Source organism: Podarcis filfolensis, assembly GCF_964270895.1.
Source record: "Podarcis filfolensis genome assembly, chromosome: 10".
In the NCBI taxonomy this organism is placed as follows: domain Eukaryota; kingdom Metazoa; phylum Chordata; class Lepidosauria; order Squamata; family Lacertidae; genus Podarcis; species Podarcis filfolensis.
Genome location: NC_139612.1, coordinates 45,140,723 through 45,156,829, shown reverse-complemented (window position 1 = coordinate 45,156,829; position 16,107 = coordinate 45,140,723). Strand labels below are relative to the sequence as shown.

At 41.0% G+C, this 16,107-nt stretch overlaps 1 protein-coding gene across 2 annotated transcripts in view; it reads left to right on the top strand.

The window, feature by feature from the left end:
• Positions 1-398: 398 nt before the first annotated feature.
• SGSM3 (small G protein signaling modulator 3) overlaps positions 399-16,107 on the top strand; it is a 27,527-nt gene continuing 11,818 nt past the window's right edge. The window contains exons 1-8 of one of the 2 annotated variants that reach the window (XM_083573777.1): positions 399-507; positions 7,359-7,460; positions 8,972-9,034; positions 10,100-10,185; positions 11,677-11,743; positions 12,599-12,807; positions 12,909-13,016; positions 14,702-14,845. In XM_083573777.1, the coding sequence (XP_083429903.1) occupies positions 9,028-9,034; positions 10,100-10,185; positions 11,677-11,743; positions 12,599-12,807; positions 12,909-13,016; positions 14,702-14,845 (621 nt within the window). In that variant the 5' untranslated portion in view covers positions 399-507; positions 7,359-7,460; positions 8,972-9,027. The remainder of the gene's footprint in view (positions 508-7,358; positions 7,461-8,971; positions 9,035-10,099; positions 10,186-11,676; positions 11,744-12,598; positions 12,808-12,908; positions 13,017-14,701; positions 14,846-16,107) is intronic. The other variant, XM_083573778.1, reaches the window with a different exon arrangement.

Sequence of the window (16,107 nt, the reverse complement as noted above, 5' to 3'; positions counted from 1 at the left end):
TTCGGACAAAATAAGAACAGAATTGGAAAACAAAATGAACGCCATTCTTGATTATATATTTTCTCCCTTTGGGTGGAGGGCACCGGACAGAGTGAGCTGCACAGTCACAGTTTAAACGCGGAAATCCTGGATTTTTCCATAGTTCTTTAAGGGCAGTCGTCACTTTTACCCCGCTGACAAGTAGTCCCGTTTTTAAAACAATAAAATCGGCTGCAATCCTAACCGCCTCTTCTCTGAACTAAATCCTGCTAAATCCAAGGAGTTGCTCCCAGGCTAGTGGGGCCAGGGTCAGGATTGCAGGCGGATTGCAGGCGGCAGCAGCAGCCTTCGTCCCCTTTGAATGCCGATGCTTAGAGTCGAAGACTACAATTCCCGTGATGCTCTGCGGCGTTGGCGTCACGGCCGTGGTGGGGCTTCGGTTGCTGCGCATGCGTCGTGGGTTCGGTAGGCGCTGACGGGAACTAGATGCGGGGAAGAAGTGGGGGAAGGCTGAAGCCGTGGACGAAGGTGAGCGCTTGGAGTCCGTGTGGATGGGCGGGCGGGCAGGCGAGCAAGAGGGACGGGTTGCTGGTGGGTGGAGACAAGAGGGGAGCAGGCAAGGGGGTTCGCGTGGAGAGAGGAGGAGGAAACAGCAGCAGGCGGGGACCCCCGAGAACACGCGTCCTGTTTGCGTGTGTGGACGGACGGAGTGGCTGAGGGTCAGCCCCCCCCCCGCGTGGCCGACTGAGGGCCGGAGCCTTAAAAGAATTGCCCCTCCCCCCCCCAGCCCAGGTGAAGGCAGGTGGAAGAGAGGTGGCCATAAATCAGGTGGGGGGGGCGCTGACGGGTCACATGACGTAGATCTGGTTTGGGAAGACGGTTAGGGATCCCCGCACCTTTCGCCTTTCTCCCCCCACCCCGCGAAATTAAGGTCTTGTTCTCGGGCTGGCCGTGAAGGAAACGCTGCCACTGTAAGTAGGAGAGACACTGTTTCGTTGAAGCAAAGCAGTTATGCCTGATAGCAGACCATCTGGTCTAAATGGAAGCCGGCAGAAGGTGTCAGCGTTGTATCTGCTTCTTCCTCTTCCAAAACTCAACAGGCTAAGAGGGTGGTCACCAAGGTCTGGACTAGTTTATCCTTTATTGATGAGACTCACATGTCTTGTCATGCCTTTGTGATGGCCAGCTAAAATTCACAAAGTAGCCAGCAAGCTTTTGCATCCTCCAGAAAAAGTGTTCTTCAGGCTAGCTTTTACCCAAAGTGGACAAGGAAAACGGTGTGAGGGGGGTGGGAAAGACATGATTTTAAAAGCCCCCAAATCTGCAGTTTGTAAGATGGAGGGTCAGGAAGGGTTATGCATGTTTAATTAGATTAGAATGTGTTTTTCAGCTAGGACTTTCTAATCTAATTAAACTCTGAATAATGTTATTAAACTATAATGGATTTTGGATTCCCCCTCTGCAGATCAACAGAGCAATCCATAGGTAAGGGGGGGGGGGGAAGACAGTTAAATGTATGACCAGCTATAAATAGGTAACCCGATTTTCCTACTATTGACTTCTTATGTTATCAGTGTATTATACATGCTTCACTTTTGCCCTGCTCCTTTAAATAAGTGTGTGCTAACTAGTTTGTATTATTGAGAATATTATGTAGAGGAGACTAGAGTGATATTTTGTATGGGATACCTTTAAACAGAAATGGATTTTTAGCATTTCATAAGGGAAATATCTGCTGTTGTAACAAGGGCACGTGTAACCTAGAATAATTCTATTGCATTCACACATGTCCCACTTGATGGCACTGTCAGGTGTCGCTTGACATAGAACATCCTGTGCAGTGCTTTTCTCTTCCCTCTAATTATCTCTCCCCTGTTTCTGAAGCTTTTGTGTCCATCTCTTAATACTTTCCTCTTCTAACATGTTTATATCCTATCCATTTTTTCTAGAAGGGTGTATGGAGAAACAAGGTTTCAATGAATACAACAGTCCATACAGCAAAATCTTCTGTTCCTTTAGCACTGTACTGTGCACAGTGCTGTCGCAAATGCATATGCGGGTCAGTGTGTACTGGTGCTTTGAGGCAGGTTTTGTTTTGTCTTCCCCTCTCCCAACCAAATTCCTGCTTGTACATAACTACTTTGCTTGCCTAGGCTTTCCTCCCTTTTTGTGCCCTCCATTCACTATAATGACACTCTGGGATATCGCTAATCCTATTATAAGTATGTAGCTTGAGGTTTAGAACTTGCCAGAATTGTACCCATATTATAAATTCTAATCAGTCTACTGGAAGAAGAAAAATCCAGATCAATGATATTGAATCTCAGAAGCTGTTGCTTCATCTGAGTTTCATTATCTTAAGTTACACTGATTACCTAAACTAATGCCAGGTGCTGTTGTAGATGGCAGTTTCATTTTATAAAAAGGGTATGCTCCTTCATCTGGAGTGATACCAGTATTTTTCAATATTTCATTGAAAGATTAATTGTTGTGCTTTGATGACTCACAGGACCACACTGCAGTTTTCTGACTCATTTCCCCCCCTCAAAGCATTCATGATTAGATTTGTTTGTTTGTTTCCTTGCATGTTCCCTGTTCATTTTTTGTTTCCCTTTCTTTCAACTTTTCTAGTTCTCAGTCCTGTAATGTGATCTGTTTTCTCCTTTGAAGTAGCTGATTTCTTGCAAGTGACCAAATCATGTGATCTTTCAGTTCTAACAGACCAACCCTATGCCTATTTATCCAGTAATAAGTCCTAGTGAGTTCAGCTGGACTTGCTGTTAAATTAACTGTATCATAACAGCTGTTCTTTATTCTGTGTGACTTACTTCCAAGTAAATGTAGACTTGCGATGCTACATACAGTTAGGCTGCAGTCCTAATCCCACTTAAATGGGAGTATGCCCTACTAAATTCAATTGTACTTACTTCTGAGTAGACCTGGTTAGGTTTGGGACTAAGCTCATAGAACCCAATAGGATTTATTTTTGAGTAACCATGCATGCAAGTGTTCTGTATTGATGTATTCCTTGCCTTAAGAGCTGCTTACGATAGAATATAGTGTTGTGCACTCTCACAATGCAACTTGCCCTTCCTCTTTTCTCCACTGCGCCCCCTACACTAAACTGCTCTGGAGGGTTAGGGGATGCTCTTAAGCAGATTTGGAACTCATAGTGGACTGCAGGGGCAATGGGAGGAAGGGGAGGTGTCTCTTGGCACAAGTGAAGTTTGTTCCACTTGTACATGCACAACATTGGGCTCAACTCTGTGCCTTGGATAAGGGTTAATTTCTGGGGTTCCTAGAATTAGAATAAACATAGGCTTTTATAAAAGCCTTCCTTAAGTAAGAAAACTAGAGAAGTGAAAACGCATTGGAGTCTGAGGGACAGAAACGTCTGAGTTTATATGAGAAAGTTCTTCTGAAGTGGTGTATTTTTGGTATTTCCAAAATACCAAGGGTAGTTGATTTTCAGCAATTGCTGTAGTTTCTTTTGATTACAGAATTACAACTTTCTGTTTAATTATCCCGTTTTGCTTTGCAACAGTCTATTGTAGTGATGTGTGAGGCAATATATTATTGTCCAGGTAACAAGGCAAAAAGTAATGTAATGTTTGGGACTGGACATCCGTGAGTCATTGAAGGTGCCAAAAGTCTCTTTGCAGGAGTTAGGGATGTTTGACTTTCAGCATTTCTCACTTGGGGACATGTTACATGTGGGATTCTGTAGAGTTAAATATGAAAACATGTTCAGCAATCCACATTGGTTGTGTCCCTTTAAAACTGCATACAAAATCCCTTATGCACTGTAACTAGCATGTTGCTTTAATAAACCCTCAGGAAAAAATATTCATTTAACAAATCAAACCACAACAGATGTTCTCCTGATCTTACCCTTACCTCTCTTATCTGTTACTGCCCTGTTGCAGGTGTGTATGCTTTACCTAGAATTGGCATTAATTCTTCAAGTTAATATTTGATTTCTGAATGGGGAGGAGCTCTTCTTAGCTTCTACTAAACAATAGAGAAGTAGACATTCATGACAGATGGGATAAGAATAGGTATAAGGAGTGGCCTTAACACTTCCTTCAGTTGACATAACCTTTCCTTTTTCACCATGCTATGTAGCTTGAGTTTTTACAAATTCCACGTGTCATGTTGAACAACTTTTATTGTTTGCATGGGCCTAGCTCACTCTAGGAAACACCTAAGACTGAGGGCTATTAAAATGTTAATCTATAGTGAATCAGTTGCTTCCCTCTCATGTCTATATTTTAATACCTTTTTAAGATCTATATGAGGTATTTTTAAGGAAATATTTCATATTTCTTTTTTAAAAAAACTTACTACTGTATCCTTAAATCATCTAATAAACTAACTGGAAAATTACATAAAATGGCTACAAAATCTAAACAACCACCAGCTTTATAACATCAATAGTTTTTGCTTTCACAAACACTGTTCGTGTTCTGGTACCCCTGGCATCAGGCAAATCAGTTGTGACTTTATTTCTCTATTTATTGCTCTATTACTAATGCGTTTTATATGTTTGTCTTGGCCATTCTTTCACTAACATTTTTTGGTCACATTTACAAATGTTTGCAAGAATTTTGGATTCTGCTAATAAATTGTCAAGCATTGCTCTTTTAAAAAAATAAAATTTCTTCAATTCTTCAGCAAAATAACCTCTATAGTAAACTCCAAAACATATCTTATACATTCCTTGATAACTCCTGGAAGATATTTCTAATATATTGTATTACTGTGTCACCAAATATATAAGAATTCTGCTAGTATGCAGCGCTAATTTTGTTGCCTTCTAGGATCTCCCCTCCCGCATTCTGAAAGTGTAGCAAGAATGAAAGAACTTAATCTTTGGTACTCTTTGCTTAAAATGTGTCTCGAAGTTCTCTTGATTGAAAGGTACTCATCACATGACAGGGCCTTGTCGGCAGTCTCTGTAGGCAGAGTACTTGCTGGAGCTCTTGTAATGCCACTTGTTATTCTTTGTTTAATAAACAACGTTGGTTTACCTTGGGTTTACCTCTTGGTTAAATAATATGTTTATAGCAGTAGTGCAGACTAATTATGAGTTGCTCTGGGCTCTTGTTCACCTGAATAAAATGTCATTGCAGAAGTGCATTTAGGTATGTGATGGCGCTTAAATAAGTAGGAACACATTGGGTAATAAATAACCAACTAAGTCATATTTATGTAGACCTAAACTGAGTGATTATCACTAACATTGGATATCACCTGTTGACATTAATGTTCAGCCATGTGAAGGATTTTTAATGGAGTGACCTGATATTTATCTTTGTAGAGAGTTGAGATAACATTAATGTTGTTCCTTTCTTTTTTCAGCTCAGAAAAGCAGCACTAAATATTTAATAGACTTATGAAAACCATCAATATTTTTTTTACAGGTAGAAGCTTAATAGAACAGCTCTGCTTGAGAAAGGAGTTTAGTTTAGTATAAGACTGACACCTTTGTTCTATAAACCCTAGATCTCTGGCTTGGTTCCCATAACATAGTGTCCTCCTTCCTTGCATCCCAATTTATGGCCCCTTTCTGGTCACCAGGTGTGATTCATCCACCCTCTTTTGCAACTTTCCTTTAGCAATGCTGTGTTTGCCTGCATCTCTTCCTCTTTGTCAGGTCTTGAAAGCAGTTGCTAAGGAATGCTCCATAGCAACCAAAGGCAGGAAAAACCTGCCCACCTAGTTCAGTTTATTTAATATTCATCTATTTATGAATAAGTTTAGTGAGCTGTGCAGGGGTGGGAGGGAATAGGTAGGAGGAGTGGGCTGGTGATCACGCAACACATTAGACATGGCTGCCTATTATTTGAGAGGAGAAAGAAATTCTCACATAACTGCCTTTATTACCTTAGTCTGAAAAGGACCTTGGCAATATGACTTTCTCCAATACATATTGTCTTTCACATTCCATGTTGGAGTACTCTTGTCTGTGACAATGAATTTGTTAGCAATCCTAACCCCACAAACCTGGGAGTAAGCCTCATTGAATTCTGTAAGACTTACTTCTGAGTAGACATCTGAGTATTGTATCTATTTCGATACACTATCCTCTGCAAAAGTTACAGGGCAGTTTATAACAGGCAAATTGATAACACAATGCATAAAATCCATAAAATAACACAATCCACATAAGCACGTAACAAATCACTGTAGTGCAATTGCTAATAGCAGCAGCAATCAGGTCCTTCCCTCTTCAGGCACCTGCTTAAAAAGGTGCAGCTAAACTATCTGCCAAAGGTGAGGCCAAATGCACCTTGAAAGGGAGGGAGCTCAACATAAAAGGAGCTGCCACTGCAAATGCCATTTTCCACATACCTCGTCCTGAGAAGAGACCACCACAAGGACTCATCTGCTGATCTTGAAACATGGGGAAGCTATTATTCAAAGAAGGCATTCTTGCAGATATCTGTGTCCCAAGCTGTTTAGAGCTTGCTTGGTGCCCTCATTACATATCTTTAGGTGCCAGGCAAAAACATTTCTCTATAACCAGGCCGTTGGCTGATTAACATTCCATGGCCTTTTAAATGTGTGTGTGGGATGGGGATTATGGATTTGTTGTTTGGTTTTTGTTTTATTATGTATTTTGCGCTCTCATTTTGATTTTCTATGCTATGATCTTCAGATGAAAGGCAGTAAACAAATTTTAGTAATAATGATGATAAGAGATCTTCATAGGAGTGAAAAAGTGTCTCTGTATATGAATTAGGACTGAGCCAAAAATTTCCATCCAACATTGGTTTAATTTTCTGCAGGTTTTTAAAAAAACTTTTTAAATGATGTTTCCGACAGTCACCTCAAAACTTTAGATAGTTTTCTTCCATGTTCTAGATACTGCTCAGAAACCATGCAGGCAGCCCCAAAATGCAGCAGAGACAGGGATTAGTAGAATGCTGCAAAATTGATTTATGAACATGATAGTCTAGGCAGCCTTGGACTACCATATTATTTATAATAATAATTTATGTAGTTCTTTGAACATATTGGGTGCTCTAGAATTTTTTTCTCATTCTTGCCTTGGAATAGTTCCTTGAGATTTCCTGGTATGAAAAATGGGAATCAAGCCCAAGAGTAAGTAGGCCACCATACAACTCCCTTAGTGACCAAGAGGTCTTCCAGTGTAGCAACATTTTGATATTGTATTCAAGTTGTGAGGAAATGCAACTTCTCAAGAAAGTTGTTTTCACTTCTTGCTGCTACTCAGAGTGAAAGTGACAGGTGAGAAAACTGTATTGAGAAAGTGTGTTCAAGTATTGAGAAACTTGAACAGGTTTTCAAATTTAGAAACAAAAGAATTGTCACTGCTCATCTTTGTGAAGGTCTGTTTGACTTCTTTCTTGCAGTAGCCTCCAACGTGGAGATTCTGAACCATTTCAGTCCCGGCAATGTCTGCTTTTGCTTGGGAAAAGCAACAAGCAGTGAACCTCTGAGGCCTACTGTGTCAGGTTTGTATTTATATTTGATAGTAAACACCAGTAATGGGGAACTGTTGGCCCCCCAGGTGATGTAGGACTGCACCTCCCATAATTCCTAGCCACTGGTTGCAACTGTTGGGCGCTGAATTCCAGCAGTGTATGGAGGGCCACAGGTTTCCACCCCTGGCATATACCAACTACTAGCTGTCAAGGGAAACCTGTGTAGGGGACATCATGTATTATTTTTACAGAGACAGTCAGTGGTGTTAACATTTCTCTGGAAAGGTTGGAGTTGAAAATCTGAAGGCAGCTCTGTATCAGGGAATTTTTAATGTCTAATGTTTTACATTTTTTGTGTGCTGTAAGCCACCCAGAATGGCTGGGGAGACCCAGACAGATGGGCGGGATGATAGTATTATTATTATTATTATTATTATTATTATTATTATTATTAAGAAATGAACATACAGTGTCATGGTGACTCCTTTAGCTAGACTTGTGTAGCTGAATCGTTAAATGCTACTATATCCTGCTTGTTGATACTTCCATCTTCATGCTTTAATTATAGGAAGCTATACTCCTTCTGTTACTTTTAATTTAAAGCTTAACATTTAGACCTGCCCCATAATGCTGGAAAACTACACCAGTGTCAGTTTAAGTGCTAGGACAACGATATACATGTAGGCCCTGCTATCTGTACACTTGCTATCTTAAAATCACTTATCTGTATATAAAGAATTATGCCCAAACTTCATTATATGCACTCCAGATTCAGATATCCGAACATTTGGCTTCCTTATTTCCTTGTTTGTGCTTTGCTGTCTGGAGGCAGCCTTTTCAGACAGAAACCATGGACAGAGGGAGATGGGAGCAGGAGAGATTGGATAAATTAGTTTGTTTTTATTTGTCTCTCTTTTGCTGATGGACTGCAGCCATTTCAGGAAGAAACCATGGAGAGATGGGGGAAGGAGATCATACACATCCTGCATTAGAAATATTTCCAAAAAAAAATAATTAAGATTATAATTTGGAAGACAATTGGACTTTTTTATTTTAGTTTTTTTATTTGATTTGATATATCTTAATTAGATGTTCTTATTGGAAAATTAATAAACACTTTAAAAAAATATATTCCCAAAAGAAATAATGTAAATCGTGGACTTGTTATGCGAACTCTCGCCTAACAAATGGTTTCCCGGGAACACATTGCCTTTGATAAGTAGGGCCTGCGTGTATATATTACACTAACCAAGATGCGAACATGCCCAGGGTTATTCTGTAAAGATAGCTGAGCAGACATTTGAAGTCCAATACTTCATCTCCTACACTTGAATGGCTTCCTTTATGTGTTGACTCCTGACATAGAGTTACTCTTGGAACATAGAAATAAGTTTATTTGGTAAGGATTGATTTAACTAGTGTTGGCTCTGATTAGAGAGCAGCTAACTGTGAATCAACTATACTTGTTATGCATAGTTTGTTGGTCCCAAGATTAATTGCTTTATTCTTTCTGTATTATGCCTGCATCTATGTTGTAACAGGGCAGTGACCTTCTGAAGAGTAAAATAGCCACCATTGCCCACGTTCCACTGCCACCATGTCAGGTAAGCTCTTAATCAATTATTAGTAATTTTGATACTTTATCAAAATCCTTCCAATTTTAAGAAAAGACCAAGCCAACCATACCAGTGTTGTTAACTTTATTCCAGTTAGCTACATGTGTCATGTAGTGTTTTGAAACTTCAGAGAGTCAGGCTGCTCATCAGATCGGACACACAGAATCACAGACATCTTTTCATTTACTTTTCTCTAGCTCTCAGACAGAAAACTCAGTTAACACTACCATATTTACAAGAACAGAATATGTAAATCACTGGCTTGATCCGGATTTTTGAGTGGAAGGCCATTTTTTCCCACCTTTTCCTCCCCATTGCAGTCCCCTTTGCCCCCAAAGCTGCTCAGGAGGAACGGAGTATGGGAGATTGCAGTAGATGGGGGAATGTGCAATGAGGAAGAAGCTTGAATGTGTCACTGGTTGGATTCTTGCAGTTTCTCCCCTCCCGCTGTGTTCTGTGCTCCCTTCTGTGCCATTCTGAAGGTATCCCTAACCCTCACAAGCAGCTTTTTGGGATGGGTTGGAAAAGAAAGGGGAACAAAGGCCCCATAGTATAAGTAGCTTTTCTGCTTGCAGAAAGTCTGGGTCTGAGTAAAGATCTCTAGCAAGGCCATGACTGGTTTACAATGCCCCTAACTAATACATTAGGAATACTTTCCTGGTTGCCAATAAAAGAAGGCAATAAGAAGCTGTGCTGAAATAAGTGTGTTTAGAATTTAGCACTTCAAAGGTTTGAGAAGAATTGGGGTTCACATGGTATATTCTGTCTCCCCACCCCTTCTAGAACAATAGTTATTCCCATGCTTGTGAAAAATGAATTTAATCCTACATACCTATCAGAGTTACTTGGGCTATCCTGCATAATTTAGTTGCTTTTCCATGTTTCCATGTGTCCACAGTTTCCTTATGGTGATTTCTGGACTTTTAATAGCACAAAACTGGGGACAGAGTCTCGTGAAGTGTTTTAGGATTGGCTAATCACAGAAGTGTTAGTGTGACTTTCCTGTCCCTTGTGTTCCATTGTTGTGTATGTTTGTAATGTTTTTACATATAGGAAGCTGTACCCCTACTGCTGGTGGGCCCTTCTCTGCTCTCACACCCAGCATATGGCCTCAGGAGATCTTGGCAAAATATGCCCAGGTACTACTATAAGACAAAGTGAAATAATAAATATTGCACCTAATTTCTCTTTCATTGTTGAATAGTAAACAGTAGTGTACATTATGAATGTTTGTATGTGTCTTCAAGTACCCTTCTAGGCATTTGTGACAATTAATTGCTGGTTCAGCAGCTGCATTCATTCTAGCATGAATAGAGCTCTCAGGTAGATTGGCATTGCTGGCAAAATCTGATATAGAGCCTGACTCTAATAGTTTATTAGCTGGTAACCTAAACACAAATTATGTCTGATCTTGCATTATGTCTTACATTTGGGTAAAGAAGCCAGGGTATAAAATACTTCTGATGGCTGTGTATACCCTTTTAAAAAGACTGGGTAGTGGAAGCCACACTCTTGAGACCTTGCCAAAGGTTTCACACATGAATAGCCTATAAATTTAATTAGAAGTGCATGTGCCTGGCACAACATATAAAATGAAAAATCAGCTGTGAAACATAGAGTCCATTGGGATAAAGGCTGCCAGTAAGGAACCCTTAAACTGATAAAATAAGACTCCAGCTGAGCAGCTGCTTGCATGATAGGCACTGTTATATGTACAACTGCTTGGTGATGCTCAAAACTCGCATTCAAAGGCAACAGGGTTAGGAATGTGCAGAGAGGACCTGACAAATGTTTTCTGGGGCCATCTGGATTAACAGCAATCCCCAGGTTGAACCAGGAATTCTGTGGTAGATCTTTACATCCAAAAGAAATTGGGACAGCTTTGGTACTAATCCTAGCATGTTAGACTTTGGGACACTATTGTGCTTAAGTGGTTTAAACAGTACAGAATTCAAAGTACCGTATTTTTTGCTCTATAAGACTCACTTTTTCCCTCCTAAAAAGTAAGGGGAAATGTGTGTGCATCTTATGGAGCGAATGCAGGCTGCGCAGCTATCCCAGAAGCCAGATCAACAAGAGGGATCGCTGCTTTTGCTGCACAGCAATCCCTCTTGTTGTTCTGGCTTCTGAGATTCATAATATTTTTTTTCTTGTTTTCCTCCTCCAAAAACTAGGTCCGTCTTATGGTCTGATGCGTCTTATAGAGCGAAAAATACAGTATTAATTGTGTCTAGACTAGAAGAGTAGTTGTGACAAGCGTTGCTACGGATGCACACATGGAGAAGCATAAATGGAAGCAGTGTTTCCTGTGCATACAGTATATGTACACATAGAATAATATGTAGACTGAGCCAATGAGTGACCAAATCATCAGTCTGTAGGGTTTTGATGCCTTTTAAATAATGAGAAGGGGTTAAGGTTGGGAGAAGCAAGGCAAAAAATATCCAATGGAAATATCTTCCCAACACGTTCTTCCTAGATTTACTGTGAAAGTTATTTATATAGGCTATAAGAGTACCGCACAAGTGCATAGAGTGCTCCCATTTTTATTTTGGATGCCTGCAGTGTGTAAAAGTGTTGTACCACCTAGTGCAAAGAATGGAAAGCAATTCTTTTCTTCGGTTTTCCAGAAAGAAGAATCTGTTGAACAGCCAGAGTTCCGGTATGATGAATTTGGTTTCCGAGTAGACAAAGAAGGCAAGGCCTTTTATTTCTGTGGTGTAACTTGTGACAAGCTCTCCCTGGGGCTCTGCTTCAAAAGTCACTTATTCCCAGCAGTGCCTTTCCAACTCTTGATTCTGGTGGTGCTTTGAAAGCAGTTGACCTCTAAAGAAATTAACTTCAGGCTTTACTAACATGATAACATTCTTGGTAACATGTCATTTAGGAACAGTGCACATGTATGTAAACAGCAGCTTTTCCTTCTTGAAAAGACATGGAGGTGACAACCCGGATAGGATCAGGGTGTTGCTCATATGTATTTTAAAGCTGTAATCCATCTACATGTTTGTCTGGGCTCAAGTTCTTGAAACCAGCAGAGTATGAAACCCTGGACAGCTGCTGGAGGCCGCCTAGAGTGACTGGGGAAGCGGGAAGCACAGCTAGATGGGCGGGGTATAAATAATAAAATTATTATTATTATTTGTGTACATTGTTTTCAGAAGATTTAGTAGTATATAAATCTATATGCAAATAATAAATAAATATTAGGACAGCTAGCCACTTTAGACATTTCATATGAGCCAAAATACAAATGTTCAAATGGAAAAGTAAACACCTTCATTTTCCTGTTTGAATTTCAACTGGCTGGTGCCCATATACCTCATAAGGGACTGTCAGAGTGGATTTTTCAACATCACCAATGGTGGTGGTCTGTGCATGCTTTGGGATCAGAATTGGAACTTGGTTATACACTTGCCCAAGCATGCACAACTGAATTCTTGACTCTCTAGATTGTAAAGTCCAGCTTTTCAAGGAATTATTATTCTTCAGATGTAGAAGGCTGCTTGCTACTTTCTTCCCCACACCTAAAGCTGGTGTTCTTTGCTACAGATGGTGCAGAGCCAAACTCTAGCAAGCTCTTGGGGATCCCACTGGTTGAAGAGCCACAGCACAGGCTGAAATGGCAGGCCCACTTGGAATTCACACACAACCATGACGTGGGGGACCTCACCTGGGACAAGATAGAAGTCACACTTCCACGTTCCGATAAGCTGCGATCATTGGTGTTGGCGGGCATTCCTCATAGCATGAGGCCACAGGTGAGGCATTCCTGGTTTATCATGAAGGGGAGGAGAGCTTGCTAGTGAGGTTTCCTGTCTTAATCATAAAACCCTTTCTTTCCTTCCTTCATTTCACCCAGCTGTGGATGAGACTGTCAGGTGCTCTGCAGAAGAAGCGAAATTCAGAAATGTCATATCGGGAAATTGTGAAAAATAGCTCAAATGATGAAACCATTGCTGCCAAACAAGTGGGTACTTTGCCATGGGTTAGTTCTTGGGGCTCAAGAAAGGGCACTCTATCAGGTGGGTGGAAGAAAGGGAAGATTAAGAGCAGTGATTGAGAGAAGGAGGGGTTACCCACTCAGTTTCTCGGAGTTGGTAGTTCTCTTCTAGTGCTGAAAATGAGCTTAGAGGGATTGGCTCACAGCGTTCCTCCTGTTATTAGCCAAGAAAGGATTTACTACCACACATCACCTCTGTGGATTTAAAGTTTATGTAGAACAAAGGGGGGGTGTTGCACACTTGCTGCCATCATGCTAAAGGGAAAAGAATAAAATCTTCAATCGTTAGAAAGTAGGAAGTTTTGAGGTCTAGATACAGAACTTTGTAAGCATCTCTCTCAGCCAGCACAAATCTTCTTGCCACTCAGCAGCAGCTAATTACCCTTTAGGTGTAGAGTTTGCATAAAATATCATTCTGTTGATGCACTAACATGTATTCATGAGGCGCTTTGCTCAGACTTTTGCTATTGGATATAAACACTGAACAAAATGTGAAGAACTAGTCTGGAGATCACTATACAAGGTTGTGTGTCTTAAGCTCCAAATAGCACCCCTGAGTCCTAACTTTTAATCCTCAGACTCTTAGGGCAGATCCACACCATACATTTAAAGTACTTCCAACACACATTTAATGTACATGACTTTCCCCAAAGAATCCTGCAAAGTGTAGTTTCCCCCTCATAGAGGCACAATTTCCAGCATCCTTAACAAACTATAGTTCCCATGAATATTTGGGAAAAGCCATGTGTTTTAAACGTGCATTAGATGTGCTTTAAATATATGAGGTACATCTGCCCTTAGATTAATGTGATTCTCAGCCCATTAAGGACAAACACCAACAACCTAATGAAGGGGACAGGACTTTGTAAAACTAGTAGAGAAGACGAAGCAACTTTATAAATAAAGCAAAATGGGAGATGCCATGTATAGCTCTGTGAGTGCCTTCTTCAGATCTCATACCTTTTGCAAGGTGCATAAAGTTGAGCCTTCCTTCCCCCCATTGTAACTAATCTGTCACCAGTCGTTGGAAGGTGACAGGTAGGCAGGAAGAGAAAGAATCACAGAGCAGAGGCATCCAAGACAGCCTTTGGAACTGGGCAAGGCTTCTGAAGCAAAAGTCAACCGTTAAAGCAGGCTTTGGTAGCCTGGTGCCGTCCAGATGTTTTGGACTGCAACTCCTATCATCTTTGGCTATTCTGTTGGGAGCCATCAGGAGAGCGCCAGGTTGAGGAAGCCTGCTAATAGGCCCTCTCACAATGGCACCATTGATACTGTTTGTGGCAGTCAGGGTCTCAACCAGGCTGCTTGGGGGGGGGGGACTGCTAGAATGTGCATTGGCACATAAAACTCAGAACTATTTGGTACATTTTTATCTTGAGTGTGCAGTAAGAGATGTGCTGCTTACTCACTCACTTTGAGCAGTTCACTTCAGGTTGCAGATGAGGCATTATACTGAATGGATGGAAGTTTGCATGTGCTTTGTGAGGCTTCCATTCTGAGGTGAAATGGCAGCCTCAGACTACAGGCCTACTTTGTGGGGGTGCAAAGAATGTAAGGACAGCCCAGGGGACTAGAGAAAGAAAAAAGAAGATGGGGAGGATAATTGCTAACTGAGTCTAGAATGCTAATCTGTGATACTTGATTTCTGTTAGATTGAGAAAGATTTGCTCCGCACCATGCCCAGCAATGCCTGCTTTTCCAACATGAATAGTATTGGAGTGCCGCGGCTACGCAGAATTCTCCGGGGACTGGCATGGCTGTATCCCGAAATAGGCTATTGTCAAGGCACTGGCATGGTAAATAAACCTCTCCTATTGTGGTTATATGTGAGTTGTTATTGTTTCCCTTGGGAATCTGCTCACAGCAGGTGAGAGGAATTCACAGGTACCTGTACAGGCAGCAACATACTTTTTTTTTATCCAGTAGAAATAATAAAATAAGTTTACTGCAGAGGTGATGGCACCACTAAACATAATATATTACTCCTGCCAGGAGTAGCATGACCATGGTGAGTATTTGCTAACACCCAGCTGTAAGCCATAAAGTAGCCTGTTTCAGGTATAGCCACTGTAACTTGGAGAACCTCCACATCCTCAGAAACAGCCACCAAGAATTGGAAGTAGGGAAATGGAGATTCCTACAGTCATCTGTGCAGTTAGATGTCCTATATGTTTCAGCAGGGGGAATGAAGAATTGTTATACCACATAGGTGCCATTTTCAGCAACATCCCTTTTGCCCATGTAATATTCACTGCAGCTCAAGGTCTTTGTGATGGGGAGAAATGAAGGCCGTTTCAGTGGCAGGGCTCACCAAAGACTCTGGAGCTACCTCTGTATGACTAGCAAAGTTATTAGCACCATAGGTTAGAATCAAAGTTACTTTATGAACTTATGCTACATTGCTCCCTATTCATAACTCTGTTTAGAATTTATTTAAATCATATGTAAGCCAGCCTGCAGCACAAGCTCCCAACTTGGCTCACATTGAGAGAGTGGCCCACAGTTATGCAATGGAAAACTGGCGGACAAGTCAGTCTACAGATACTAACCCTTTAGGAAGTGCAAGTAAGGGTGAACTGGAGGCGGTATCACTCTGTACACCTGAGGACATCCATTCCAACAAGCTAGACATATCAAAAGGAGCAGACTGCTCTACAGAATTACCAGGCCCAAGGGTAATTTAATTCTGGGGATGCATCATTGCCCGCCTGACAAAAATGCTCTGGTTGTTTATGAGATGGAGAATTAAATCAAAAGCTGCATCCAGTGAGGAAATGTAGTTACGAGTGACTTCAGTTATCCTCACATAGATTGAATCAGTGTGTGTTCCCGTAACAACAAAAAAGTACAATTACTAGATAGGCTAAATGACTGTACCTTAGAGCTGACGGTCATGGAGATGACCCTGCACTTAATTTTAAGTAGTATTCAGGGCCTGTTGTGACATATAAGTGTCGTTAAACTGCACTATAAAATTCAGCATATATATTCGGATAGACAATCCCCAAAAAAGTTTAGTACAGTCATGTTTGATTTCGTAGAGGAAACTTGGGGGCGG